Source organism: Aegilops tauschii, chromosome 5 (genome assembly GCF_002575655.3).
Source record: "Aegilops tauschii subsp. strangulata cultivar AL8/78 chromosome 5, Aet v6.0, whole genome shotgun sequence".
Lineage (NCBI taxonomy): Eukaryota > Viridiplantae > Streptophyta > Magnoliopsida > Poales > Poaceae > Aegilops > Aegilops tauschii.
In genome coordinates, this window is record NC_053039.3 from 288,759,369 (window position 1) to 288,776,641 (window position 17,273).

Consider the following 17,273-nt stretch of genomic DNA (forward strand, 5'->3'; position numbering starts at 1 on the left):
GAAACCTTTTCGGTGTCCGAATACCTTCGTCCAATATATCAATCTTTACCTCTCGACCATTTCGAGACTCCTAGTCATGTCCGTGATCTCATCTGGGACTCTGAACAAACTTCGGTCATCAAATCACATAACTCATAATACAAATCGTCATCGAACGTTAAGCGTGCGGACCCTACGAGTTCGAGAACTATGTAGACATGACCGAGACACATCTCCGGTCAATAACCAATAGTGGAACCTGGATGCTCATATTGGCTCCTACATATTCTACGGCGATCTTTATCGGTCAAACCGCATAACAACATACGTTATTCCCTTTGTCATCGGTATGTTACTTGCCCGAGATTCGATCGTCGGTATCATCATACCTAGTTCAATCTCGTTACCGGCAAGTCTGTTTACTCGTTCCGTAATGCATTATCCCGCAACTAACTCATTAGTCACATTGCTTGCAAGGCTTATAGTGATGTGCATTACCGAGAGGGCCCAGAGATACCTCTCCGATACTCGGAGTGACAAATCCTAATCTCGATCTATGCCAACTCAACAAACACCATCGGAGACACCTGTAGAGCATCTTTATAATCACCCAGTTACGTTGTGACGTTTGATAGCACACAAAGTGTTCCTCCGGTATTCGGGAGTTGCATAATCTCATATTCAGAGGAATATTTATTAAGTCATGAAGAAAGCAATAGCAATAAAACTAAACGATCATAATGCTAAGCTAACAGATGGGTCTTGTCCATCACATCATTATCTAATGATGTGATCCCGTTGACCAAATGACAACACATGTCTATGGTCAGGAAACTTAACCATCTTTGATTAACGAGCTAGTCAAGTAGAGGCATACTAGGGACACTCTGTTTGTCTATGTATTCATACATGTACTAAGTTTCCGGTTAATACAATTCTAGCATGAATAATAAACATTTATCATGATGTAAGGAAATATAAATAACAACTTTATTATTGCCTCTAGGGCATATCTCCTTCAGTCTCCCACTTGCACTAGAGTCAATAATCTAGATTACATAGTAATGATTTTAACACCCATGGAGTCTTGGTGCTGATCATGTTTTGCTCGTGGAAGAGGCTTAGTCAATGGGTCTGGAACATTCAGATATGTATGTATTTTGCAAATCTCTATGTCTCCCTCCTTGACTTGATCGCGGATGGAATTGAAGCGTTTCTTGATGTGGTTGGTTCTCTTGTGAAATCTGGATTCCTTCGCCAAGGCTGTTGCTCCAGTATTGTCACAAAAGATTTTCATTGGACCCGATGCATTAGGTATTACACCTAGATTGGATATGAACTCCTTCATCCAGACTCCTTCATTTGCTGCTTCCGAAGCAGCTATGTACTCCGCTTCACACGTAGATCCGCCACGACGTTCTGCTTGGAACTGCACCAACTGATAGCTCCACCATTCAATATAAATACGTATCCGGCTTGTGACTTAGAGTCATCCGGATCAGTGTCAAAGCTTGCATCGACGTAACCATTTACGACAAGCTCTTTGTCACCTCCATAAACGAGAAACATATCCTTAGTCCTTTTCAGGTATTTCAGTATGTTCTTGACCGCTGTTCAGTGATCCACTCCTGGATTACTTTGGTACCTCCCTGCTAAACTTATAGCAAGGCACACATCAGGTCTGGTACACAACATTGCATATATGATAGAACCTATGGCTGAGGCATAGGGAATGACTTTCATTTTCTCTCTATCTTCTGTAGTGGTCGGGCATTGAGTCTGACTCAACTTCACACCTTGTAACATAGGCAAGAACCCTTTCTTTGACAGATCCATTTTGAACTTCTTCAAAACTTTATCAAGGTATGTGCTTTATGAAAGTCCAATTAAGTGTCTTGATCTATCTCTATAGATCTTGATGCCCAATATATAAGCAGCTTCACCGAGGTCTTTCATTGAAAAATTCTTATTCAAATACCCATCATAAAGTACTGTGGTAATTTAAAACCTCAGTTTTTCAATATGTGAACAATAAATACTTTGGTTTTCAAAGACCGTAGCTTTCCTCTGTTTTGGCAAAATAGCCTATGCGTTTGGCAAATGATGTTTTACCATAGCTTTGACTCATTGCACCAACCTCAGTTATAATCAGCTAGATGATCAAAACAACTACCCGATGCAAATATCCATGCCATGCACGTCTAGTCCTCTCCTAGTTGGGGCAAATCTATGTGTGTAGGTGCGCCATTGTCTAGCTTTTGTTCTACTGCGTACGAGTGTGCTCCAACGACGAATTGATCTACTCCATGCCCAAGCTTTTGACTCATGTGTAATGGGCAGCCGCCAACCAACAACGAATATAAGCGTACAAGATCGCTAGAAAGGCCACAACAGGCATAGAAAAACTAATCACATATAATAGTTAAGAGATATACTAAACTTCGTTTAACAAAAATATACAGAGGGGGAGTCAGAGGAGGGGCGCTCTCCCAATTTCTCTCGGCCCAGTTTAGAAAAAAAAGTCAGAGTTTGTTTTCTAGATAGTGCAAAAAAAAGCGCGCTATGAGAGGCACCAGGGTATTCTGAGCTACAATATTGGTTTCATCCAAATGTCTCAAAGTATTTTATACCACTTTTTTTTCCAGAAACCATGGTATTCCAGAAAAATTGCAAAAACACTTTGCATCCAAATGCACCCTTATTTTGATTCTCATGTTATCAAGCTAAATTTTCATCAATCAATCATCGCAACAACGCGTGGGGTATTCTATAGTAACCGGTAATTTACATGCATTGCATTGGCACCTACTCCTACGCGATACGTTCACCTGCATTGCATTTGCACCTCCTACGTTGAAATTACATTTCATGCCATCGGAAACAGAGGTCCGGAGCCGGAAAGTGAATTTCGTACCCACTGTTCCACCGAGGGAAAAGAAAGCAGTTCTCGCACTGTTCCTGTTCGCGAGCTGCCGCCGCCCCACACACGAACACAAACACAAACACAAACGGAGTCACACGCACATTCCTTTCCTTTGCTCCCCCACAAAACCCTCCCACAAATCTCTCTCCCTCCCTCCCACCTCCCTCCGCTTCTCTCTCCTCCTTTCCCCCTCCTCTCTCCCTCCGCTCTGCTCACCTCTCCCCGCCTCGGGATTCGCGTCCGTCCCTTTCTCGCGTTCGTTCGTGCGGGGGCAGGAAACCAGGGTCGGCAGGGAAAGGGCGGCGGCGAGGAGCGGCAGCGGCGAGGAGCGGCAGCGGCGAGGAAGAGGGAGGCGATGGCGGCGGCTAGGGTTTCGATCCCGGCGGCGGTGCGGCGGACGATCCAGAACATCAAGGAGATCGCGGGGAACCACACCGACGAGGAGGTCTACGCCGCGCTCCGCGAATGCGACATGGATCCCAACGAGACCGCGCAGAAGCTCCTCCACCAAGGTATCCCCACTCCCCCCATCTCGGCCCCCTTCGATTCGATTCCGCGTGGAGCAGGCGGCCTCTCTCATCTCGCGCGGCGTTGGCGCGCTAGGTCTCGGCAGCGAGAAATGAGGGTTTCTCTCTCGTAGGTGAACGCAGGACGCGCGATGCCTAGTACGCCTCTGACGGCGCCCGATTTGACGCGAGCCTGGTTGGTTCTGTGTTCTAGGGTTTGTGCCGTTTCCTCTCGTTGTTTGAGGCTTCGTGATTGCTGCGCCCGAGATCCTGTTTTAGTGTACAACAACCAATTAAGAGTAGTAGAGCTTGGTGAAATCATGTTTTAGTTTTTTTCTCCTGTTGGATTCGGCTAGCTAGTTCTGCAGGGTTGCAATATCTATGGGGGAAAAGCCGAGTAGTTGATACTACGTCATGTATTGATTTTATTAGTGGAAACATGGTATCCTGTTTTGAAGGATAATAGCAGTACTAGTATGTATGTGGGTGCTTCCTGGATCTTCCAATCGTGTGTGTGTGTGTGCTGGTGGTGGTGCGGAGGGGGGGGGGGGGTGCTGTTTGGTTGCTGCTCCTTAAGAGTAGTTTGTGGCTTGCCTTAATTCGTCGGGAAGCAAAGCGTAGAAGGAACTCAAAGTAAATATTTGATTCAAGCAAAGCAAATTAAACTTGGATACATAAGCATTTGTACTAAATAAGATATGTATGAAACACGCAAGACATCGTTCTCTATGTTCAGTTTCACCTACAAGTTACAAATATCATTTGAATTTTCGTGCTGAAAATGGATTTAGACAAAGGTGAAAAGAAACTGCTAAGCAATAATTATGGGGTCTTACTAGGCAAAATGCCTCAAGGGGCAAGGCCGGGAACCTCGTTAGAAACTTGTGTCATACGAGGTAAAATGCATAGAGTGGCAAGGCTCGGGACATGGGACAATATCTTTTGACCTGAAAGTTGGATTAATTAACCTCCGGTTGCCACAAAGGTTACTGTATGTCTGAGGCCTTTGAGTTGAATCCTAGATGTTTCTGCGAGTTAACGAGGCTGCCTCTGGTTGCACAACTACGCATGTCTGCTGCTTACTGTTCTTTTATGATCGCTTTTGTATATTAGTGAATATTTGAAATTGCCTTTCTACATTAATTGTCACCTTTGTATATGTTTTAGGATCCGGTTGCACACAGCCAGCCAATAAAAGCTAGCCCTTTGTCTGTGCTTTTTTTTTTTGTGAAAATCTGAGCAAAGGCTAACCAAATAGGGATAAATCTTCTGTTTCAGTTCCTTTGTTATTGTATGACAGGGGTGTGTGTGTGTTTGTGCTTCTTGATTATGTTGGCTTAGGTCTTTAGGATTACAACTAGTATTGTGTGCACTCCAGCTAATTGGGGAACTCTTTAAATGCTGGAGTTTAACCAAGGGAGATGGTTTTGAAGATTCCCGAATCCCGATATCAATTGTTGATTCATGTTCAAGACGGATATGTTGGACTTGTGGTAACATGAACTTCGTTTGAGACCTTGTTGAATGGAGTTAGCTTCAACTTAACTAGTATGTAAACTGCAAAAGCTTAAGTCTAGTATTTTTGCTTCTAGAAAAAGCATGTGTTTTTGTATGTGCAAAGTAGATCATTCTAATATCTTACTCGCTGGAGAGTGGATATCATTTTGAGTTAAAGTAGCATATTATTTTGGTTATTCAGTTCGTGATTGATCGATAGGATGAATGTGAGAATGTCTCGTAACATCACTTTCTCCCAATCCTACTTAGTGGAGTTTCAACCTCACTCTATATTTAGAACTGCCAGAGATTAAACTCAAAAGCCTTTTTTCGCTGTGAAAAAAGCTTATGTTCTTGTATGTAGAGAACGGACCACTCTTATGTCTTATTCTCTGGAGATATGTTGAGGTAAACGGAAGTAATGACTTGTTTGAGGTATCCCTTTCTTGCTTCGCTGCATGTCATATCACCAGTGTGTATTTATTGTCGCACATTTGATGCTAGATCTTTTGGTATAATTGTACCTTAACAAGATCTCTCATTATTTCAGATACCTTCCATGAGGTGAAAAGAAAGCGTGACAAGAAAAAGGAGGTAAGAGGACCCCCCCTATTTTGACGCTCATATTGTTAGTGTGCAATACCTTCCCACATCTTTATCTGGTCTTTAATCTGTTTGCACAATCAAGCTTTCATTATTAGTTGGTATGTCATTGCAAGATAATGATGATAAAAAATAGTTTTGGATAAGTATTATTGTGGCATAAGCTAACATTGGGCGTTTGGCTCATTTCATCGGTGATACTCCCTCCTTTCCAAATTAATCAAAGTTCTAGCTTTGTCCTAAGTGAAACTTGTTTAACTTTGACCAAGTCAACTGTATTGGTTTATAACAGCTACTAAGATGAGCATAAGATGTCATATAACGTATTGACATAGTTACTATATGAGTACCCTTTTCTTTTGCGAAGGTTAACATATCCTTTTCTTTTGCGAAGGTTAACATATCCTTTTCTTTATCTTACAGAGCAACAAAGAATCTGTTGACCCCCGATGGAGACCTGGGACACAGGGGCGAGGTGGAAAAGGTGGCCGTGGGAACTATTCTTCACGCCAATTAAGCAACTCTAGTGGTAAGCTTGCATTACTCTGGAGAATTAAGTGCTGTAGCAAGTATAGAGATGTGGCATTCAGTTTTTGCTTTATGTCCAGTATGATGGCTGTTTTTCTTAGAAGTCTGCCTTTATACTTCATCTTGAAACTTATGGGTAGTTAGATGAAGTTACAATTGGTGGGAATGACGACATGTAATCGATGTTACATGATTGCTATTGCCCTTCCATTTTGTCAGTGCAATGTGAATATGCATTTTACAGTTAGTAGGGTTACATATTCACTACAAAGCATGGATACGGCAGAAACTGCCGAATTGCCGTCCTACTACGGGGGGATACGGGGGCACGCGTGGATACGCTGGGATACACGTATCCCGCAGTATCCCATCTTTTCCGAATTAAAAAAAGAGGGAAAGAAATCGGGATACGGCAGATACGGTGTGGACACGGTGGGGACTCGGGAGCCAGCCTCGCCGCCGCAGCCTAAGCTCGAGGCTGCAGCCGCCTGGACTCACTTCTCTGGTCGCCGGCTCGCCGCCGCCGTTTCCCCCAAGTCCAGCTCTTCGCCCGACGAAGAACGTCCATCCAGCAGAGAGGAAGATGGCAAGGCGTTCGAGGACAAGGAAGAAGGACCGGGCGGGGAGAAAGATGGGGACTGCAGCCAGCAGCGAGGAAGAAGAGCACTTCAAGAGGAGCTGCGGGATACGTGTATCAGGAACGAGAAGAGAACGGGTAGAGGAGAAGGTGGCGGCTGGAGGAAGCGAGAAGAGAACAGCTAGAGGAGCTGACTAGTCTAGGGTTTCAGGAACTGGACCTTATATGGGCTCTCAGTGGAGAGCTACATGGGCCTGAGTGGAGGGTTCGTATGGGACTATGGGCTGCCCCAAAGTCTTTTATCAATAGAAATGAGGCAACATATATCCAGTAATTCCTTTACAAAAAACATATATCCAGTACAAAATCTCTGATCTAAAAATTATCATTAAATCTTTATTGCATGCTGTTATTTTTTTCTATATATTGATATACCCTGCCGTATCCCCAAATGGCTGTTTTTGAAAAATGCCGTATCCCCGTATGCGTATCCCCGTCTTTCCGTCCCCGTGTCCGTGCTTTTTAGCATATTCATACACGATTAACCCATCTATCTTCCTGTATCCATTTCAAAGTATCCCAGAAGTGAAAACTAATTTATAATAAGCAATCCTTTACATATAGTCAAATTTCCTGTTATTGTAGATGGCACTGGGAGAAATGCTCCTGCTGGAAAGGAAAATGACCTGAATCCGAGCATGGATAAATGTACTAGCCCTTCACCTGTCAATCCAAGCACAGAAACGAAGCTATCAACTTCCATTTTAAGGTATTTATGTTGGAAAGGAACACCGTTGAACATTTACTGTTCATCAAGTTCTGTTTTTTTGTTTGCCCTGTATATTGTATTATTGTTTAGCTATCGTATTGGTGCTCTGTGCTTTTCTTAGTGTGGTCCGTTAATATTCTGAAATTGATGACAATTAAATACATGTACGTTTGGCAGAACTGTGCTTCTTTTCATTTTCTTCTTCGAAATGACATGTTGGTTCTCGGAGGATTCATTAGTCTTACTATAATACCCTTTCAATTGTAGTGCCACTGCATTTTAGAACAGGCTGTGTGGTTAGATGTTGCAACTTAGTATCTTGATCATTTTTCTAAGGTTTCTTGGATCACCTTGTATGTAGAGAAGTGTAGGACATTTATATTGTAATAGCAAATTTTGCCAAAAAGCATGATCATTTACGAGTTTATACACAAGAAACAGGATAAGAATGACTAATATCAATCATACAATGCACATTTGTGCATTTTCCACATTTTGAAATTTTACAAGTAGGCTTTACAAACGGGGCATGTGCACCTGAGTCCTGCTGCAGCTGTTCAGAAACGCAACTGACTTTTTAACAGTTCGTCAGGTGGCTTATCCAATGGTCCATCACAACCTCTTGCTCCTGTGGCGAAATATTCTCAGCCTACTTGTCATTTGCCACCTTCAGATTCAAAAGGACTGGCGGGTGTTAAAGGTACCCCAGAAGAGGCTGTCTTGGATTTAGGTTCACATGTAAACAACTCATCAATTCAGGCGCTAGGAGTGGGTACTTCTGTTTCAGACCCACTGCTTACGCCGCCCCTTCAACCCCACAGTCATGGTGGTGAGATCGTTGCCAACAAACATGCTGTCAGAAATCAGCGGTCAGCAGGTGAATATAAGGTGGTTTCTGATGATGCATCAGCACTTCCGAAAGGTACATGTATATATGCAGACACTTTCTCCAGTTGGAACCAGTAACCCATAGTTTGGTTATCTTTTGTTATGTTATTAACACATTTTCATGTGTCTAGACACGCCTCAGTCTTCTGGTTCATCTTCTACTGTGCTACCATCTGGTAGCAGGCCATCTTCTAGCTACAGTAGTCGCTCACAGCAGCCAAGTGGCTCGCAGAAAGGTACTTTCGAACTCTAATATATGAGCATTCCTCTGCATTTCTTATTGCAGAACAGCATGCATCCATTGCAAGTTTTGCAACCAGTTCTATAAGTCGTGGGTTAGTATCACTATTACTGTTTTAACTTCAGATGCCACACCATAGAGCACATGCAGTTATTGAATCACTGTTATGGTGGAAATAGCAGTTGCTGCATATAATTTACTGTAGATTATTTATTGGACAAGTAATTAGGCTTTCACTATCATTGTGGGATCTGTGTTGGTATATGGCTTGAGTACTTGTTGTCTTGACTCAAAACTCCTGTAACTATTGTGCTTCTCCGTTGATGAAAAGATGTGAAAAATGTCTTTTGCATGTTCTCTTAAGAAGACCCAGTATGAGGATCAGTGAAAATAATACGAAGCCATCTGAACTATCATAGTTATCTCCTAAATCCTTTCCTTCAATAGACACTGTTGTTTGTAATGGTACACTATATTTCTTCGTTTAATCCTGATCACTTAACGTAATTCTTCGTTTCACCCCAACACTCATTTTTTCTATGTTTGCTTTATACCATGCACTTACAGATTCTTTATAGCTGACAGCTACCTTTCAGACAAATAACAAAGCTTATTAGTTTTTTGTAGTTCTTACAATGTTTGTAGGTCATTGTTCTATATTTGAATGGAACTGTCATCTGTTATTGAAAATCTTTCCTTTGTGTTACTAATAATAATACAAACTTTGTTATCTAGCTGTTCCAAATAAAGAGTGGAAGCCAAAACCAACGAACAAACCCGCCCAAGCTGAAAATGTTACCCGTGATGATGTAGCTGTTACTGTGGAGGTTGTTCCACAGTCAGTTCCTGCACCAACTCCCATTAATAAGGAAGATATCTCTTCGGGATTGGACAAAAGACTCGGTGATATGCAGTTATTCGACAAGCAGCATGTCATTATTCCGGATCATCTTCAGGTCACAGAGTCGGAAAAATACGGACTCAGTTTTGGCAGTTTTGGCACCAGTTTTGAACAAGCTCCGAGCTTTCCAAATGACCATGGGAGCGAGAAGAGCTCTATACTGCCTGAATATGAATCATCACAAGATCTGGAGGAAGTTGCGGAAGAACCTGCCTCTAGGTTTGTATTTTAGTTCCAGTCTTTCATCTGATGCAATGTCAGGTTTAGTAAACCAGACGCTTATGCTTAGTAAACCAGATGCCATGTTTTCCATATTTAATGATGGATTTTTTTAGTGTGTGTGTGGATAGTAAATGTTTGCTCTTAGCAGCAATCTCCTCATTTTTGGTACATAGAATCCTTCCTGATGGTAAAGATATGGACTCAGTGGCAGAAAATTGCTTGCTTCTGCTTCGAGGAGTTTCCATTAGATTCAGTCAATTGATGTTTGTTATGGTTCTATATCTAAATTGTTAACTTCATTTCAGTAGTGTTAGGATTTTGTAGCATATTTTATCCACATTTTAGTTAGTTCTGCGCTTCATTCTTGCCAACCCATGTCTTCATATTGTTGTGTGTGAATCCCAATTTGTCAATCCAGATGCCTGGGGGAAATTACTGTGGAGTAGCGACCCCCCAAAAGTCATCTGAACAAAATGGGGTCTTTCAGTACAAATTTGCTTCTGAGAGGTCATGGAGCTTTCTTGCAGTACAAATTCTCTGCATGCTGGGCTTGCCATTTTCCCCAATATTTTCTTGTAGCTTTCTTGCAGTACATATATCTTAGCATATAACAATAGCTATCGTGGTCCTAAACCAATATTAGTTTTTCACCATTTGTGTTTATTGTGATTGAAGTTATTTTCTGTGTCTGAACTGTCATTTTTGTCATGAGTTTCCATGTGCTGTCAGGAAGTTTAGTACCTTTCAGTTTCCATGTACTTAATAATTGTTTGGTAACTTAATTCAGTCCTTAATAGTTGTTCGGTAACTGAATTGCAGTCATAAGAGTGCATCCTCCACTGTTGAAGCGGCAGCTGAATCTGGTCAGCAGCAGCTGACTGCTGAAATGACTGATAATATCTCACCTCAAGAGGCGGATAATTTGTCCAGTACTCCTAAAGTTGCAGAGTTCGATGAATCGAAGGACACAGCAGCTTCACACATGCCCCAAGATTCTGTCCAAAATGCGTACTCAACATTTGCAGTTCCACCACAATCACAAGGGAACCAGATTCCATTACTAGAGACATCTGAATATCAGGCACGTGCTGCACTTATTTGACCTATGCTTGTGTTCATATATTTTCCATTCATATGAAAGTGGTGTGATGCATGACTGCAAAGTCACTTTCATCCCACTAGATTAATTTTAATTTTCTCTGTTTGAAGTTGCATGTTGCATCACTTTACATTGCTCTTCTTTACTGGAAATATTATTCCCTAGCAAACAGTAGGCTTTCTAGCTGGCCTACATTCTTAACCTTAGTGCACTTGTTTACAAGCCAATTGTTCTGTCCCAAAGGGCTGATACAATTGTTGTTGGCCTTGGCCAACCTTCTATTTTCGTGGTGTGCTTCCCAACATGAGGTGCTTCAGAGTAGACTACCCTTTCTAACCTGCCACTACATACTATCCTGTCTCCTGTCTAATTCCTCTAATTTTGAAGTATAACGCTGTTTTGATATAATACTGCCAAATCGCGCATACAGGTGCAACAACCAAACGATTTTTCAGCGAATTATTATACACAAATTTACCGGCCAATGGCTGATGCCGACGGCCATATCTCACCATTTACTGCTCCTGGAGCTGCGATCAAGTCTGGGAACATGCCAGTTCTGCCTTCTCAAACTGGCCAGACTCCAGAGGTTTGCATCTAGACCTTTCTACATATTCAATTGTTCTGTTGCATCTCAGTTGCTGAGCCTGTTGAAACCTTTGCCAATCAATGGTAATTAATCTACGTATTTGATTTAAATATATTTTGTGTTCAGTGCATCACCATGTTTTTCATCCATTTCCTTGATTGCTTTTCATCCTCAATAATAGATAGGTCAAATATTGATGTTGTTTCTCTATGGCGTCAAAATTTCAAATACGAATCTCAACCTGCAGATTTCAGTTTGTTTTTAACAGCTGAACCCAGTAAATAATTTCCAGTATTTCCTTGTCAGCTTTTTTATGTTTCCTCCAAACATCTATAGTTTCCTTTTTCAGTATATCCTTTTGACTGTTCTCTTTTAACTACCACAGGAACTCAACTCAGTGATGCTGTCTTCGTCTGGACCCACTCCACTTGCCACTCCAACTCCTGGAGCTGTTCCAAGTTCTATTTCTATTCCGCAACAACCTCTTCCTATGTTCCGTCAGCCTGTGGGTGTACATGTACCCCATTATCAACCTAGCTTTATCCCATACAATCAGTATATCTCTCCTTTCTATGTTCCACCACATGCCCTTCACCATTTCATGGGCAATGCTGCGTTTCCTCAAGCTCCTTCACCTGGAAGCATGTATCCACCTGTAAGTTCAGCTGTTGCACCCCCAGTCAAATACTCAGCCACAGCATACAAACCTGGTGCCAACACTGGAAGTCAGACATATGCTGTAACGCCTGGTGCCTATGGAACATATGGTTCTAATCCATCAGTCTATACAAATAACAATGTGGTGCCAAGCGGCACTTCGGCAGAGAACGGTGATGTCAGTGGATCACAGTTCAAAGAAAATAACATCTATATTGCCGGACAGCAGGTAAACGTTTATGCATGTCTGTGAAATCGCACTTAACTTTCTTTATAATATCTCAATTCTTGGAATTTCCTTGCCATTGACGAGTAGAAGCTATAAGATCTGTTTTGGGATTATTTTAGTTGAAGTACTTGCTTGGAGATGTAGTATATGGAAACTTCATGTGTGGTTATTCGCATATTGGGCTGCTAAGAGCCATTCTGCTGTTAATGTTTGCTCTTTTAATGGCTTCACGTCCTAAATTTATGGCTTATTAGCTTGAACTGTGATGCAAATGCACAATAACTAAGCTCTCTGAAAAACTTGCTAGTACTACTGTAAAACCAGGATAAAGTTCATAAACATATGCAGTAGGCATTTTGTCTTCTTAGTGTTACTTAGCAAATACACTTGTTTCTCACTACTTGGTACATCTTGACAGAGTGAAGGCTCCACTGTCTGGATTCCTGCACCTGGACGGGACCTATCTGCTCTCCAATCTAGCTCCTTCTATGGCCTGCCTCCACAGGGGCAGCACCTGGCATTTGCCCCTGCCCAAGCTGGTCATGGTGCCTACGGAGGGATGTACCACCCAGCACAGACTCTTGCTGGAGCTGCCGTTCATCCTCTTCTCCAGCCATCGCAGACAATTGCTGGAGCTGTTGAAATGGTTGGGCCGCCTGCCAATGGTTATCAGCAGCCGCAACATGCTCAGATGAACTGGGCTAACTATTGACCACAGGCAGTATATTCTTGCGAGTAGCCACCATAGGATGAACAAAGAGAGCAGTCATTTGTTGGATACCTCGAAGTGTTGGTAAAGGAAGTTTTCCAGAGTTTTCAGCATAGGGGGTGCCTGATCAAGAGTGTATATATCAAGCATGGGTGATTTGCAGGGAAGGGTTGCAGATTCCCAGATGGTCTAAGTGTTCGTTCGTCACTGGTTTGATTTGTAGCAGGAACTGACCATTATGTTAGACAACGAGGGTCTACGCAGGTACCCGTTCTTTTGCCTCGCACCCCCACATCATTTTAAGTTTTGCTGCAAGAAAAGTTCCGAGCTTCGACTCTTTCTGAGGTAATAGATGCTCTGGACTTCGGAGTCATGGTATGGAAGTGAGCTAGGGGGATTTTCATTCTTTCCGCTGCTTTACATGTAAAGTAGTAAATTTTGGTGCTACGAGGACATGTCTGTACTGTTTGTACTTGGGTGTAATATGAACAGTAGTATAAACCAATCCCGAAGTTGCAGCAAAGCTTTATTTCTTTTGCGTTTTCTGATATTCGGTTTAGTAATAACATTCTGACGTACGTACCAACGAGGTTTTGACGGTTGATGTGCTGCATGGTCCTATAATAAAAGCAGAAGTGATTACTACTCTACTGCTAATAGGACAGGAAGATTGTCAAATTGAGGTAGTGAAATTCGCGTTAACATGAAATCAGGATCATTAACCACATGCTCCGTTGAAATGATGATGAAATTAGTTTTGAGCAAAATGTACTTGGTCAATGCCAAGTTTTTGTGATGGACACGGTTATGTTGGGGTTTTTTATTATCGGTTGTGCCACTAGTTGTGCCAAATTTTGGCACTAGAAGTTTCAAGTACTTGAAAAATGCCATCCCTCTGTTAAGTCTGTGCTTAGAAATAGTGGCAGAACTGATTATAAAAACCGTTGGCCGTGGTATTTGGGTCATTTCACTCCAGTCAATGGGCCGATGGGCGAGTTGCATTTTTGAGCACCTATTTAACGAAAGGATGATATTTTTGAGATGTTGAAACTTTAGTGGCAAAATGAAGTAGTGTGACCCAACTAACGGTAAAATAGATAAAAACCCTCGTGTCAGTAAATAATTTTGGTCACAGGCTGTATTGAATTATAACGAAAAAGCTTAGCGATATGGATGTGAACTAGAACAATTCTTGTTTTAGGTAGAATCAGAATAATTCTTTATTCGCTATCAAAAGAATTAAGCAGAGCATTTCAAATTTCATATTTCGAAGAGAGTTCACCCAAGGTGAGTGCTGTGTCAAGTTCAAAAATAGAGTAAGTGGTCTGGTCAACAGTACTGTAGCTGTAGGCTGCTTTTCCTTCCCAAAGCCTGATCCGAATGTACTCCGCTCTTTTCGTCGGTACAGAAAAACACATCCCTCCGTCCCTGCTACTGCTCCTTCCCTGCAAAGCCAAACCATGGCCGGACCACTCCCCACGCCACCGCCGGTGGAGGAGCCACAGACGGGGGCTGCAAAGTCGGGGACGACGGTCGATGCCCTCACCGTGGACACGCTCCGCGACATTCTCCGTCGCCTCTCCGTCGCCGACCTTCTCCGTGCCGCCCTCGCCTGCCACCGCTGGCGCCGCGTCGCCGCACGCTGCATCCCCCGCACCGCTCCTCTCCTCGGCTACTTCTTCCACCCCACCGCCACGGGTTTGCCGCCACCCATGCCCAAGTCATCCAAGGAAATTGACACCCCCGCCGTCTTCGCTCCCTTGGACGCCTCCGCCCCGAACCTCTCCCTCGACTTCGCTCCGGGGGCCTCCCGCTTCGTGCTCCACGACTGCCACCAAGGCCTCCTGCTTCTCGAACCGTTCGCGTCGCTCCCCAAGGGGACCATCCCGCGCTTCCTCGTCCTCGACCCGGCCACCCGCCGCCGCGTGCTCCTCCCGCCGCCACCGCGCGACACGGTGCCCGACGACCACCGCTGGCGCCGCTCCAGGTACTACGTCGGCTCTGCACTGCTCTCCCGCGCGCACCCGAGCAGGCTCTGCTTCGAGGTCGTCTGCTTCGCCATCGACGGCGGGCACCCGCGCGCGGGTCGCGGAGAGTAAATTGTATAAAACCACCTTCGAGGGTTAGGTTTGCGAAAAACACTAGGATACATTTTCTCTGCAGAAGACACCACATCTTGCGTAATTGTTTTGCAAAAATCACTGATCGGCGGATCTGGCCCTGTTAAGTGAGATTATGACAGGTGGGTTCCGTTTTTGTATACGTGGCGTAACGGCTCCAGCCAAACGACGTTAGGCGGGACACGGGGCTCACCTGTCAGTTGGGTCTTCTCCAATTCTTCTTTTTATCAAAAATATATATGAAAAGACCTCCGCTTTCTCACTCCACCGCCGGTCAAATCCGTCACGAGCTCTTCCCTGAGGTGAGATGCTGCAGCCACAACTCCTACTCTGGCCGAGCCGCCTGCACCCTTGCCGAGCCCCCTCCTTCTCTGGCTGCCGGAGCATCACCTCGGCCCTCCCGCGCTCTTCTTTCTCAGCTCCGGCCACGAACTCCACTCCTCGGAGCCGAGCTCGCCCGCCACGGTACGCCAACGAGCAGAGGGATTTCGGCAACGTGAGGTGAGCCCCTGCACGTGCACGTCGTCCAGCTGCATCATGGGATTTCAGCGATGCCACGGGCTCCTTGACGCTTCCCCGCAGGCTCCTTGAGCAGAGGGCACTTCACCGCGGGCTCCTCGACGATGCTCGCGTGCCCACGCCGCCCAGCAGAGTCACCAGCGCCCGACGGCCGTGCGTCTCCTCTCCCCTCCCTCTGCTCCTCCTGGTTGGGCGGTTCGTGGCCCCGAGTCGCAGCCGCTGAACCACAACGCCACGGGCGAGCGCCATGGACGCCGCCGCCTTGCCCGCGCAGCCACGCCGCCCGCCGACGACCATCTCCCTCGCCACCGCCCCAAGCATCCACGGCTTGCTGCGCCGCAGCCACTCCTCCCAGGTCTCGACGGCGCGCCCCCTCGCCGGCGACGAGACACGTCGTACTACTTCTTTGCTCGCGTGCTTGGGCCGACAAAGAGCTGATTGCTTTTCTTATTTTGATTGAAGGGTGTCCCTGTAAAATTACAGGGACTGGTTTGCAAAGCTAGAAAAATTCATCGTCAAACGTCGTTTGGCTGGAGCCGTTATGCCACGAATGCAAAAACGGGACCCACCTGTCATAATCTCACTTAACAGGGCCAAATCCGCCGATCAGTGATTTTTGCAAAACAATTACGCAAAATATGGTGTCTTCTACAGGGAAAATATATCTTAGTGTTTTTCGCAAACCTAACCCTCAAAATGATGGTTTTATGCAATTTACTCCGTCCGTGGACGACGGCCGATGCAGCTGGCGCGCGCTCCCGCGTACCATGGAGGTAGAGGTCGGTTTTGACCCCTGGTGGTTCGAGCGACGCTGCGTGCACGCAGCCGGGAAGCTCTACTGGCACATCTGCAACTCCTACCGCATGCTCGTGATGGACCCTGCCACGCTGCACTTGTCCTACCTGCTGGCGCCAGCTGCACTGTCGGACGATTTCTGCACGTACCGCGTCGGGGAGACGCCGGAGGACGGACGGCTTTGCCTCCTGGCCGTGGAGAGTCGTTCGAGGCAGCTGCAGCTCTGGGTCCGCGGGCAGGCCAGAGGGAGCGACAATGGGTGGCTTCTGGAGAGGGAGATGCTCAGCATGCGTGTGGTGTGGGACGCAGTGCCAGGCCTGCCCAATGACCTTGCCCACAGGGTCTACAGTGTTTGGCCCAGCGACATGGACGCGGGGCGTACCGGCAAGGTGTTCATCAAAACCATGGGATATGGGCGCTACTCCTTACATCTGGACACCGCCAAGATCGAGCGCCTGCACACCAAACATGGCAAGGAGTACGGCCACCCGATCTACGCCTACTTCCTCGCGTGGCCGCCTGCGTTCCTCGCTCCAGAATACTGACTTCCCGGTGATTGGTAAAACCTCCTTCCCTCTTAAGATACCACTCATCGACGTTGCTTGATCATGTGCTTAATGCTGCCTTGAGTTGTTCCTTGCATGTGCATGTGATGATAGGTGCATTCGATTTAGTTTACACTGCTGGCGTTGGTAGCAGATATATATCCATTTGTTGTCGGATTTTGCAAAGTTGCCAGGATTTCTTATTGCAAGACAGGCCTCTGAAGCCACTGTGCTCAAAGTGGTAACAAATGTGAAGCAATCATTCAAAATACTTGTCTGTTTTAGAATTTCTAGTCATGATTTCTTTCTCGATTCCGGTTTCGATATATGCTGGTGGTAGAAGGTCTAATGCATACATATACATTATTCCTCTACAT

At 45.0% G+C, this 17,273-nt stretch overlaps 2 protein-coding genes across 2 annotated transcripts; both read left to right on the forward strand.

Annotated features, from left to right (window-relative positions):
• Positions 1-2,934: 2,934 nt before the first annotated feature.
• On the forward strand, positions 2,935-13,440 carry LOC109782318 (GBF-interacting protein 1-like). Its single transcript, XM_020340922.4, has 11 exons — positions 2,935-3,414; positions 5,456-5,499; positions 5,932-6,037; positions 7,259-7,382; positions 7,967-8,304; positions 8,402-8,506; positions 9,247-9,631; positions 10,454-10,715; positions 11,164-11,322; positions 11,708-12,208; positions 12,627-13,440. Exons 1-11 carry the CDS (start codon positions 3,258-3,260, stop codon positions 12,918-12,920), a joined length of 2,475 nt encoding a protein of 824 aa, XP_020196511.1. The 5' UTR covers positions 2,935-3,257; the 3' UTR covers positions 12,921-13,440.
• Positions 13,441-14,258: 818 nt separating this feature from the next.
• On the forward strand, positions 14,259-17,146 carry LOC120964934 (uncharacterized). The gene is made up of 2 exons (XM_040389997.3): positions 14,259-15,000; positions 16,269-17,146. The coding sequence occupies exons 1-2, from the start codon at positions 14,378-14,380 to the stop codon at positions 16,894-16,896; spliced, it is 1,251 nt and encodes a 416-aa protein (XP_040245931.1). The 5' UTR covers positions 14,259-14,377; the 3' UTR covers positions 16,897-17,146.
• Positions 17,147-17,273: the final 127 nt, after the last annotated feature.

Coding starts and splice junctions, on each gene's coding strand:
- LOC109782318 (XM_020340922.4), top strand. CDS start 3,258: ATGGCGGCGGCTAGGGTTTCGATCCCGGCGGCGGTGCGGCGGACGATC. Junction 3,415..5,455: donor GCAGAAGCTCCTCCACCAAG/GTATCCCCACTC, acceptor TCATTATTTCAG/ATACCTTCCATGAGGTGAAA. Junction 10,716..11,163: donor TAGAGACATCTGAATATCAG/GCACGTGCTGCA, acceptor TCGCGCATACAG/GTGCAACAACCAAACGATTT.
- LOC120964934 (XM_040389997.3), top strand. CDS start 14,378: ATGGCCGGACCACTCCCCACGCCACCGCCGGTGGAGGAGCCACAGACG. Junction 15,001..16,268: donor GACGGCGGGCACCCGCGCGC/GGGTCGCGGAGA, acceptor TGGTTTTATGCA/ATTTACTCCGTCCGTGGACG.